This window comes from Ursus americanus, chromosome 16 (assembly GCF_024610735.1).
Source record: "Ursus americanus isolate L20-20 chromosome 16, mUrsAme1.1.p, whole genome shotgun sequence".
In the NCBI taxonomy this organism is placed as follows: Eukaryota; Metazoa; Chordata; class Mammalia; order Carnivora; family Ursidae; genus Ursus; species Ursus americanus.
This window is the reverse complement of record NC_142142.1, coordinates 62,439,819-62,452,973: the sequence shown is the minus strand read 5'-3', so window position 1 is coordinate 62,452,973 and position 13,155 is coordinate 62,439,819. Positions and strand designations below refer to the sequence as shown.

General features: G+C 41.2%; 1 protein-coding gene across 6 annotated transcripts in view; it reads left to right on the top strand.

Annotated features, from left to right (window-relative positions):
- The window catches only part of DYNC2H1 (dynein cytoplasmic 2 heavy chain 1), a 288,892-nt gene that overhangs the window by 244,385 nt on the left and 31,352 nt on the right, over positions 1–13,155 (top strand). For all 6 annotated transcript variants that reach the window (XM_045797656.2, XM_045797654.2, XM_087868490.1 and 3 more), the window contains one exon: positions 2,635–2,724. In XM_045797656.2, coding sequence (XP_045653612.2) covers positions 2,635–2,724 — 90 coding nt within the window. The remainder of the gene's footprint in view (positions 1–2,634; positions 2,725–13,155) is intronic.

Here is a 13,155-nt window from a genome sequence, read left to right as displayed (position 1 = left end):
TGGTGGGCACCATTTCTCTCGTCCATATAGCAGCCTACACACGCCGACCCAGTGGGAATGAGTGAGAACACTCTCCACCTAGCCTGCTGGTAACATGTACCTCCCACACGCTCTCCCATGTCTATGCTGCAGCCAACCTGCCCTCAGCATGAGCCATCCAAAGCATCATCATGGGCCCGTGGGCCCGCAGCGCTGCCAAGGGACTCCTGCCCAGGGGAGAAGGGAAGATAACCGCACACACCAGCTGGACTGCAGCCCCAGTGGTGGGCTGGGGGCAGGCATCTGGTCTAACTGCAGGCACCGCCCACCAGTGAAACCCCAGGGGACAACAGTGGGAAAGTGCCCTGCAGTTCGGTGCTACCACAGCTCTGGAAAACATCCGGTCTGACCCAAAAATGAAAAAGACCAGTCCAAAATACACATGCACGCTTCTATTCAATGCATCATTATTTACGATAACCAAGATATGGAAGGAACCTACATGCCCATCGATAGATGAATGGAAGAGGAAGACAGCACACGCACGCACGTGCACACGCACTAGACGATTACTCGTCTTGGAAAAGAACGAATCTATGTGGGACACTATGCGTGAACCTAGAGGCTGTTATACGACGTGAAGTAAGTCAGAGAAGGACACCTGTATGATTTGACCTCTATGTGGAATCGGAAGACAGACCCATAAATACAGAGAATAAACAGATGGTTGCCAGAGGAGGGGGGGATTACAAGTTGCAGTCTTACAGTTAAAAATAAGACATGGTGAAGATAGCTCGTCTCCTCCACACTGCTCATTCACATGGCTGGCAGGTCAGCGCTGGCGGAGAACTGGAAGCTTCCGTCCATCTCCACAGGGGCCTCTGCAGAAACTGGGCTTCACATTATGGTGGATGGATTCCAAGATCACAAGTCTCAAAGGATAGGAAATAGAAGCAACCGATTTCCTACAGCCTGGTCCTGGAAACTGGTCCAGCATCACTGCTGCTGTGTTCATGGGACCCATGTTGAAGGAGAGGAGTGCGCACTTCAGGTCTTGGTGGGAGAAGCACTGGACACTTTGGGGTCATGTTTTAAAATCCCCGCACCTGTCTTAGTTCAGAGCACCGTTGGGGCACTTTTCTGCTGTATTCCGAGGAAGGCTTACTGTACACATCTTAAGTGATTAAACCAGATACTTTCTAAGGTTCTTTTACACTCTGAGTTCCCATTATCTTATAATTTTTGTTTTCTATGTATTGTTGACATATTCCACAGTGTCGTTTCCCTACTACATAGTCTGACAGTGTTTTGGGTTATGAAATTGATGTTTTCTCCTTACTCCTGTACTTTAGAAGTTTGAATATTTATATAATGCTTGGGAAATCCAGCAGACCCTCACAGAAAAGGTGTAATATGATGATGAATGTGAACGTAAAGAATATTGTGAAGTAAAGAAGTATGTATTAATAGAGAATACCAGTTAATAGAAGGTCAGGTATTTAAAAGATATATTTTTTAAGAATGGTTTTATTTACTTATTTGAGTACTTTTTAAATTTCTTCTCTTTTTCTCAGATAGTTCAATGTGATGAAATTGGTGATGAAATTTCCATTATACTTCTCTATTTTGAGTTTGAAGAAATTCTGGAGGAACAAAGCCTTTTTTTTTCTTTAATCTTTACTACTTACAAAATGAACTTGTCAATTTTAATTTGATTTCTTTCTGTACTAAATACTGTTTTAAGAAAACACGGTTTGCTACTTTGTATATACCAGCTTATGTTTCTTTATTGTTTCAAGAATTTTACTCCGACAAATCTTATTTTATTTATTTTATTTTAAGTTTCTTTTAAAATTCTAGTTAGTTAACATGGTAAAAATTGGTTTCAGGTGTAGAATTTAATGATCCATCACTTACACACAACACCCAGGGCTCATCACAACCAGTGCCTTTCCCATCACCCATCTAGCCCACCCCTTCCTTCACCTCCTCCATCAACCCTCGGTTAGTTCTCTATAGTTAAGCATCTCTTACGGTTTGCTTCCCTCTTTTTTTCCCCTTCCCCTATGTTCATCTGTTTGTTTCTTGAATTCCACAGATGAGTGAAGTCAGATGGTATTTGTCTTTCTCTGATTTATTTCACTTAGCATTATACGTTCTAGTTCCATCTGTGCCGTTGCAAATGGCAAGATTTCATTCTTTTTAATGGCTGAGTCGTATTCACTGTGTGTGTGTGTGTGTGTGTGTGTGTGTGTGTGTGTGTGTACACACCCATCTTCTTTATCCATTCATATGTCGATGGACATTTAGAACTACCTTACCATCCAGCAAGTGTACTTCTAGGTATTTACCCAAAGGATACAGAAATACTGATTTGAAGGGGCACCTGCACCCCGATGGTTATAGCAGCATTATCAACAATAGCCAAATTATAACAAATCTCCTTTTAGAAAAACAGATTAATTCATTCTATCTCTGTCATTCATTTTTATTGTGATAAGATCAAAGAAAAACAGGTATATCTTAAGGAAATAAATTCATGATGCACATAATGTGGATTATGCCAAAATATTTTCCCCATCACCCTAATGTTAAAGGTCTTTTATGTGTAATAGTATATATGTAAACTTAATCTGGACCCTTTGTAAATTGCAGTGTCCTCTCGCATGGCAGAACAAGTGGGAAGGCCCAGAAGATCCCTTACAGTACCTGAGAGGTCTTGTAGCTCGTGCCCTCGCAATACAGGTGAGAGTAAACCAGTTAGCGATGGAGTGTATGACCCCATGGTACAGACGTTGTTCGCGATGGCTGTGTTGCCGGCGACCAGTGAGAATGTGTGGTACCTAACGCATCGCATGTTCATTTCTCATGCTGTCATCGGTGTTCATAAAGCATTCTTTTAAAATGTTTGTTTGTTTTTGCTCACTGTGGCTCTTCATAACTTTTGAGAATTTAGAGAAGAATCTACACTTTTAATATATGTGGGCATATGGTTGGTAACTGACACTGATTCATAACTGTGACTAATTCACTTTAGAGCATGTCCCCCTCTCTCCGTAGGGAGCTGCTGCTTTCTCTTTTTTCTTTTTTCAAATCAAGTTTTTTCAGACCAGTCACGTACCTTGCAGGAAAACTGAATGGAATGAGGAATGATCTAGAGTGATTTTCTTAAAGAAATAGCAAATGGTACTGGTTCGTTGGTGCACACAGTGTACCCCTTCCCCTGTGTGGTTTCTCGGCATCTCGCTCCCTCCCCGCTCCGCTGCTGCACCTGCTTCACCAGCGGCCTTCTTGACCACGACTTCTGCGAGCATGAGTCCTCCTAGATGAAGCTCGCACCTGTCCACAGCTTCAGCCCTATCATCAGCATGACTGCTCCACCTTTGAGCCCCTGGATACCTTTGAACTAGACTCTTTAGACTTTTCCTGCTTAGACTTCTCCCATCTGTCATCTGTCTCTTTCCTCAACCTGCCCGGCATACCCTGGACTCCATGGCACATAACTTGAACCGTCCCCTTCCCAGAGTCTGCTTTATCCTATCTCATGTTCCCTGATGCCTCATCCTTCCTAGAAAGTGTTGCACTTGGGTCAGTCTCTGTCCACACACAAGCTGCTGAGCTCTGCTGTGACACCAGACAGGGTCCAGTGCGGGAAGGGGCTGGCCCTGCCCCTGTGTGCCGCCATGGCCCTTTCAGCCGTGCACTGCTTTCCTGAAAACCGTTCTGTCACCGCCTCCCCTTTCCCTTAGCTGAACACCTTACGTTTTACTTCACAGAGAAAATTCAAGCTATGAAATGTGACCCTTCGAGAAGTCTGACCCTTGTCTCCCACCTACAAATTGTCTGAACCTGCCGTCATCATCTTTGTGCGAATACGAAAGAAGTTGACCTTCTGCTGGTGGAGGCTTATCTTTAGGCCCATGTACTTGACTTCAAGTGTTCTTAGCTCTGCAGATACTCCCTCCAGCACTCTTCCCTCCCTCTTCTCTTCATCTCTCCCTCCTTTCATGCTCTATTGTGCCAGTGTACAAATGAGACTCCTTTAAAGGGGCCAAGACCCATCTGAACGTTTGTTTGGCTTCTAGTCTGACTAATCTCTTCCCTCTTTGACCTTGACTGTTCTTTGAGGACTCAGAGTGGCGTTTCTGGATCTGGACGTGTGTCTCATGACACCCTTTTTGGGTTCATCTAAATAGCTCTTCTAATTTTCCTAGATGTAAAATATGAGCTTTCAGTACATCACTTCATCTATTCCGACTGGTGTTTTTTTTTTAATAATTTTTTATTATGTTACGTTAGTCACCAATATAGTACATCCCTAGTTTTTGATGTAGTGTTCCATGATTCATTACTTGTGTATAACACCCAGTGCTCCATGCAATACATGCCCTCCTTAAGACCCATCACCAGCCTATCCCATTCCCCCACCTCCCTCCCCTCTGAAGCCCTCAGTTTGTTTCCCAGAGTCGATAGTCTCTCGTGGTTCATTACCCCTTCTGTTTACCCCTCCCCCATTTCTTTTTCCTTTTCTTCTCCTACCAATCTTCCTACTTCTTATGTTCCATAAATGAGTGAAACCATATGATAATTGTCTTTCTCTGCTTGACTTATTTCACTTAGCATTATCTCCTCCAGTCCTGTCCATGTTGCAGCAAATGTTGAGAAATCATTCTTTTTGATGGCTGAGTAATATTCCATTGTATATATGGACCACATCTTCCTAATCCAGTCGTCTGTTGAAGGGCATCTCGGCTCCTTCCACAATTTGGCTATTGTGGACAATGCTGCTACGAACATTGGGGTGCATATGGCCCTTCTCTTCACTACATCTGTATCTTTGGGGTAAATACCCAGTAGTGCAATGGCTGGATCATAGGGTAGCTCAATTTTTAACTTTTTAAGGGACCTCCACACTGTTTTCCAGAGTGGCTGCACCAACTTGCATTCCCACCAACAGTATGAGAGGGATCCCCTTTCTCCACGTCCTCTCCAACATTTGTTGTTTCCCGCCTTGTCAGTTTTTGCCATTTATTCCGACTGTTTAAATGATCTAATGAAGGACAGAAAGGGAAACATTTATAAGAACTGAGCTCATTCTGGAGATCAGGCATGCATGTGCTGTACATGAAATCTCGGAATATTTACAACACATGAGGTGGGTGTTATTTCCGTTTTTAAAGATGGGAAAAATAAAACCCCAATTTCAAGAGTAGTTAAACAGTTTACAGAAATTGTGTGGTAAATGAGAGAACTCACACTGAAGTCCCCTTTCTGTAAAAACACGCAAGTGTTTGATCATTCCACAAACTATCAGCAACATTTTAGAAAGATTCTCACTCTTCCCCGTGAAACTTTTTACCTTGGCCTCTATCCTTACAGTCATCCCATGAAAGTCAGTGACAATTCTGTCTTTCCTATGACAGAGGCCGAAAGTCTTGGAATCCCTGTTAACTCCTTACCTCTCGTGTGCGTCCACCCTACCAGAAACGTGATCTTGCCTCTACCTTCAAAATATATCCAGACATACCACTTCACCTGCTACTACCTTGACTGATGTCATTAGTAATACGGCCATCACCTAACTAGTACTGCTCCTACCCTTGTCCCCTCCCTGGCTGGTTCTCAACCAAGCAGTCTGAATGTTCTGGCTAAAGGATAAATCAGATTATATCACTCCTGTCTTGGAAATACCCTTGTGACTTCCTGCCTCATCCAGAGTCCCCAAATCCTTACATCAGCCGACAAGTGAAGGTCAGGCTTCCTCCCTCTCTGATTGCCTCCTCTTTTCCTCCTTTAGTTTGCTGCTATCCTTGCTGGCCTCCGGGCTGCTCAGTGAATGCTCCCCGCCAGGGCTTTATTCTTGCTGTTTCCTCTGCCTGGGCTGCTGCCCCCAGATGCTGCACGGAGGTCATTTTCTGCCTTGGAGCTCTTTGCTCCAGCGTCACCTTCTCAGCGAGACTTCGTTGGCCATCCTGTTTCAGGTCGCAGCCCCCCTCCTCTCCTTCTTTATTTTTCTCCGGAGCCTATATCCGCAGCTAATATTCTATACATGTCACTGAATTAATTTTCTTTGTATTCCTCTACTAAATGGAAGCTCTGTAAGAGCAGATTTTTGTCTGTTTATGGGCCTATCCAAGCATGTAGAACAGTGGCTTGCACAAGTAGGTTTTTCAGTATCCAATGAACAGATGAATGATTCAATCACTTTTAGGGTTATTCTCAAGCAAACTGACATAAACCTCTTTCACGTTTCCTAATCATCGTGATTTACCTCCCAATATGTATTCTGTAGCATCTGTGACATCCTTATGAGATTTAATTTCTATTTCTATTTAAATTTGCCCAATAGATGTTATAGTTTAATCTTTTACTCTACAATCTAACATTTGAAGATTTGTTTTATTTTCTCTTGAGATCCTAAATATTAAAAGTAATCTTATTATCTTTTTAATTTTTCATTTATTTTCTGAGGTATCTTACTTTATCTTGGAAGGTTCTGCAGTATTTTTTGCATTCCTAGAAGAATCTTTATTTTCCTAACTCCTTTTAGTAACTCTCACAGTCCTTAGTACGGTGATTTACACGTAGTAGGCACTCAGTAAAATCATGCATAGGAAGACCTATAAACAGAATGGAAAAAGCAGTCTGTATGAGGTCCAAAACCTCTAGCCTCCCTGTTTTTATATCCTATACTCAGAAGACGTATGTTATGGATCTTTTATATTCATATATATTCATATATATTCATATATATTCATTCATTACTTATTTATGGAGCTTCTGTTTTGTCCCACCACTGCTCTAAGTGCTGGAGATACACAGTAATGAGGAAATCATGAATTCCTACCAACAGGAATCTCTACATTTAGTGAAGGAAATAGATAATAAATAAATAGATAAATATTGGAATTTCATGAAAAAAATACATCTTGGCCCAAACCTGAGGTTGAAGATTAATATACAGTCGAGCTTTAAACTGTGTTGTTACTATCATAGAATGAACTTAGGGCACATAACTGAAATAGTACCCAGTAAAATACAGCTATTGCTATAGCAGTAGTATTATAAGATTTTAGGAGTTACATGTTGTACAGGGACAGTAATTTCTTTGCACTGTCAGCTAATAAATTCTGCCTATGGTCAACTGTCCTGCACATTTGGAATACTAAGTAGTAGTCTGTGGTCTATGATGATCTACAGTTTTATGGAAGCAATCCTATAAACCATGCTATTTGTACTGCTTGCAGAAGATAAATCTTGGTTCTAGAAATGTGACAATATAGCAACATAATTGGCTTTCAAGATAACAAGGTCTTCCCAGAATTTTTATCTGCATCTTGCTTTTATCACGTGCATACCAATTTCGGCAGGGACTGGCGTGGCATAGTAAGAGGCTTTACCACGGAAACCATGTAGGGACCGTGTAAGCAGACACGCTAGGGTTCCTGCACAATCAGCAGGTGCTGGCAGACGAGCTGTGGTCCCTGCAGGAGACTGGCCATCTCAGGGTTCCGCTGGGGTCACACAGCCGCTCCTCCCCCCGCCGTCAGGGCATCGGCTTGTTAGTTAGGGAAGGACATGGCTACAGGGGGTCGTCTGTGTCTTGCAGCCTTGGCTTGGGCCACAGAAGGGCAGTGCAAGTGTCCTGGGGCCGGTGGACTCTGCCCCTGGCCTCATGCTTCCTGAGGGAAGGGCCCAGCCCCCAGACAGAGAGGAGCGGCCTGCACCAAGGGTGGTAGCAGCCCGCTGACTGCTGCGTCGTGTGTTTAGGGGTCTCTGTGGTCTCCCCTCTCCTAAGTGCTCGTTGTCACACCCCCTGTGTGCCTGCCCTGACTTCCTCTCTCCAGCCACTGCACATGCTCACATAGGCCATCTTCTCAGCAGCACCTGCGAGGAAAGGGGGCGGGGACACCGCAATGCAAATGATATTATAATGAGATCAGACAGCCCTGGGGCCCGTCTCCTGGTCAGCCCCGCTGAGCGCCAAGCTGCCTGAGGGTGGCTGGCTGGTCCCTGCGGTTTTCCCCTGCTCCGCGTGGCTACCTGCCACCTCTAAAAACGTGTCCGCGGTTTTCCTGCTGTAGCCGCGTCCTGAGCTCCTCGCGCTCACCTGCGCACCCTCTGGAAGGACTCGGGGCCATGTGCTCATCTGCCTGTGGGTGCACCTGACGCTGGGCTAGACCCAGTGATGCTGCCGCTAACCCCTGTGCGCATCCGGGGCAGACAGGCGAGCAAAGTCCTTCGCAGGAATACGTTTTCTAGGAAGAACCTTGAACATAAGAGCCTCACCTTAAGCAAATCTCGAAAAACTCCTTCCTTACTAAATGTCCTGAAGATGATTGCTAATCTGTATCTGTGATGTGTGAAGCTTTTTTTAACCTCCGTGGATTTTTAAAATCTCAAAAGTTTTTTCTAAATAAGTATTCTTTTAATGTCTATTGTTTTTGAAATTTTGTAAGTGAAAAAATAAATACGTGCTAGATATAATTTTTTTTCTATCTTGTTTTTATGTTTGAATTGAAGATGACTCACATTAGATGTTTTGGTAAATGATATCAGATTTTTCCTCCCTGAGAAATTTTAAAATGGCAAAGTCCATAGCCATTGGTATTTTATCCTCTCAAGATAGAAGTAGTCCCGACTAGGACTTCCCCTTGAAGGAATTAGGGTTAGAGAGAACTAACGAACCTAGAATTAAATTTTGTTCTTCAGTGTTGTTTTATTTCATGTTGCAAATGCACGTATGTCAGCTTTATAAAGATCTGGATTTCACCATAGCCAAATCGGTATATTATACTTTGTATTAGTTAAAATTTATTTATATTTTTTTTACTAAAATGCTTTCAACATTATTCCTTATACTTATCTAGCAATTTCATTTTCTCTCTTTTTTTTTAATGTTTTTTTATTACATTATGTTAGTCACCATACAGTACATCTCTGGTTTCTGATGTAAAGTTCGATGATTCATTAGTTGCGTATAACACCCAGTGCACCATGCAATACCTGCCCTCCTTACTACCCATCACCAGCCTGTCCCATTCCCCCACCCCCTCCCCTCTGAAGCCCTCAGTTTGTTTCTCAGAGTCCGTAGACTTAAGAGGTGTATTATCAACCTGTTTTCTCTACTTACTGAACTGTAGAGTTCTTCATTTTTTCACATAATATGAACAATTGCATGGTCATTGTTTTAAAAAATTTTACTCTTGCAATAACAAGTACATATTTATCCTTTAGTCTAATAATTTCAACCTATAGAGCAGATAGGGGTTATTTTTACTCCAAGTGGCATATAAAATGCCCGTCTATATATGATCGTAAATCAACTAAATATAAATGTCAGGCCTGGTTGGAATTAATAACATTGTTACACTTACTAGATATGGTAGTAACATCTGTGCTTTACAAATATTGACGTCCTTCATTTCTGGGATGCCAGGACTTTTAAAAGTAGGCATCTATTTATTGGGCTTACCAGAAGGTGAAGGCAAACAATAGATCGTAGCCGTATTGAAGCTGAACTGAACTTTATATCTAATTAATACTAGGATGCTATAAAGAAAATTGATGTCATTAAGGGAGCTAGAAAGTGAGTGGGTCGGAGAGGGTATCACTTTGGTATGATGGGCAGGTAAGACCTCTCTTAGGAGGTGGTATTTAAACAGAGACTTGAATGGAGTGAGAAAGCAAACCATGAACATCCAGAGAGGAAAGTCTCAGCAGGGGAACCAGCGCATGGAGAATCTGGGAGACGAATGGGCTTTGCTTCCTTATGGGATAAAACACAAAGGGAGGGTGTGTGGAGACGAGAGCTGGGGCAGCTGTGTGGCGGGCCGCGGGCTTCTCATTGTGGTTGCCGGGAGGCCTTCACAATATCTTCTTCAAATTTCAGTATTTTCAATGCATGTATCAAAAATACTTGATTTAACTGTTCATGGAGGCTCTTTAGTTATCAATAGAGAACTGTTTTATCCAGTTTTCCCCCTAAATTCATCTTTAAAGAATAACATTTGCCTTAATTTCAACCACTAATCAGCCAGGAACATTATTCATAAATGAAGTCACACTGAATTTTATGTTTATCAAATATTCCTCACACATGTAATTTCTATGTTTAGAAATTATTTATGGTCATTATTATCACATGTGACTAGAATATTTGTCATTAAAAATAATCTTACCAAGACATGATTATGGTAAAAAAATAAATTTTTTGATCTTTCTTCTTTCCCTTAAAACACTACGTTTAGGTGTCATCTCAGAACAAATCGAAGGGGCACCTGTGTGGCTCAGTCAGTTAAGCATCCACCTCTGGATTTTGGATTGAGTCATAATCTCGGGTTTGTGGGATCAGCCCCACATCAGGCTCCGTGTTGGGCGTGGAGCCTGCTTAAGATTCTCTCTCCCTTTCCCTCTGCCTGCCCCCCCACATGCGTGTGTGTGTGTGTCTCTCTCTCTCTCTCAAATAAAAAATGAAATCTTTAAAAAAATTAAAAACAAATTGAAGCTGTAATTTTGCTCATTGAATTCTATCTTGCTCAGCCTTGAATCCTAAAATTTTCTTGTACAGGATATGGCAATTTAAAGCTCACTTTTTCCCTAAATAATAAATTATTAAGTAGCATTTTACAAGCATACAAATTTTCAAAGTCTCCAACTAAAAACTGTCAGATTGGATAAAATAAAATTCAGATATGTTGGCTGTAGGGCATCAGGGCATTGCCCTTTAAATGTAAAGACACAAATAGATTAAAAGTAAAATGATGGAAAAGCTATACCACGGTAACACCTGTCAAAAAAAAATCCCAAAACAACAAAAACATGAAGCTGTCTTAAAATTGGGTAAAACGGGTTTCATAGCAAAGAATATAACAGGAGATAATGAAGCTTATTCAATAATGATAAAGTGATCAGATTGTCAAAAGAACATAACAATGCTAAACATTCCACAGCTAACAGAGTTTCAAAGTCCATGAGACAGAAGCTGATAAAACTGCAGGAGAAACAGGTATATCCATAATTAAAGTTGGAGATTTCAAAACATCCCTCTCAATAATTGGATAAGTAGGCGAAGAATCAGTAAGGTTATCAAAGACTTGAAGAACTTTTAAGTAATGTAAACGGAACGGTATTGCATCCAACAGCAGCAGAGCAGACAGTCTTTCCAATGCAGGCAGAACATTACCAAGGCAGATCACAGATGGACGTTTAGTAACCTAACAGTGTTTAAGCCACAAAGCTATTCTCCCTGGCCATACCGTGGTTTGACAAGTTTATACAGTATGCTGTGTTCACCACAGCATGGTACTGTCTATGCCGTATCCTTACTGTGATATCATGGACTGTATTCCCTGTGCCCTGCCTTTTACTCCCGTGACTTACTCATTCCATCACTGGAAGCCTGTACCTCCCTCTCCCCTTCACCCATTTTGTCCAACCTACACCCCTACCCTCTAGCTTCTGTCAGTTCTGTGTATTTGTAGGTCTGATTCTGCTTTTTTTTTTTTAATTCATGTGTTTGTTTTCTTTAGATTTGACTTATGAGCAGAGTCTTATGGTATTTGACTTTCTCAGTCTGACTTATTTCATTTAGCATAATACCCTCTAGGTCCATCCATGTTGTCTCAAATGACAAAGACTCATCCTTTTTCTGGCTGTGTAATATTCCATTGTATGTGTATACATCTTATCCATTCATCCGTCAGTGGACACATAGGTTGTTATCCTGTCTTGGGTATTGTAAACAATGCTGCAGTAACACTGGGGTGCATGTGTCTTTTCAAATTATGGTTTCATTTTCTTCAGGTAAATAAATACCCAGTAGTAGAATTACTGGATCATATGGTATTTTTTTTTCCTTTCACCTTTTTTTTTTTTTTTTAAGAGAGCGAGCGCATGCCTGCAAGCAGGGTTGGGGCAGGGAGCAGGTGGAGGGAGAGGAGGAGAGAGAATCTTAAGCAGGCTCCACGCTCAGCAGAGCCCCACTTGGGGCTCAATCTCACAACCCTAAGATCATGACCTGAGCCGAAATCAAGAGTCGGACACTTAACCAACTGAGCCACCCAGGTGCCCCTGGATCATATGGTTATTTCTATTTTTCATTTTTGGGGGGACCTCCATACTGATTTCCACAGTGGCTGCACCAGTTTGCATTCCCACCAACAGCGCACGAGTGTTCCTTCTTCTCCACATCCTCACCAACACTTTTTCTTTTCGTTTTGATTTACCCATTCTAACTGGTGTAAGGTGACATCTCATTGTGATTTTGATTTGTATTTCCCTGATAATGTGTGATGTTGAGCATCTTTTCATGTTTCTGTTGGCCATCTATAGGTCTTCTTTGGAAAAATGTGTATTCAGATCCTCTGACCATTTTTAATTGGATTATTTTTGTTTAACTGTATTAAGTTCTTTATATATTTTACATATCAGCCCCTTATCAAGTATATTATTTGCAAATATTGTTTACCATTCAGTAGGTGGACTTTTTGTTTTGTTGATGGTTTCCTTTGCTGTGCAGAAGCTTTTTACTTTGATGTAGTTCCTGTACTTTATTTTCGCTTTTGTTTTCCTTGCCTCAGAAGACATATCTAGAAAATTGTTGCCATGGCGATGTCAGAGAAATTACTACCTGTGTTCTCTTGTAGGAGTTTCATGGCGTCAGGTCTCACATGTAGGTCTCTAATCCATTTTGAGTTTATTTTTGTGTATGGTTTTAGAAAGTGATTCAGTTTCATTCTTTTATATGTAGCTGTCCAGTTTCCCTAGCACCATTTATTGACAAGACTGTCTTTTCCCATTGTATATTGTTGTGATTGCCTAAAATATTTATTTGCCTTAAACCCTTTTTCCAAGAAAATGGTACATCAAAACAAAATAAAATGGCATCAGCTTATTAGTGTGTTTCATTTTATACTAATTGCTATGACATAAGATACTTACAGTTCTGTTAATGTTATTTATTTTTATATATGTGGAAATATATTTCCAAATTTAGTTTCAGTACTTTTATTTATATTTTATATATATAAAATTTATATACTATAACTTATATTTCTTTTTCTTTTTTAAAAGTCATTCTATAATGGGAGACATAATCTTCTCTACTTCCCCATCTGAAGTTGATTGTCTTTTCATTCCCATTTATCTGTGAAATAACATTCTGCTCTGAGTGCT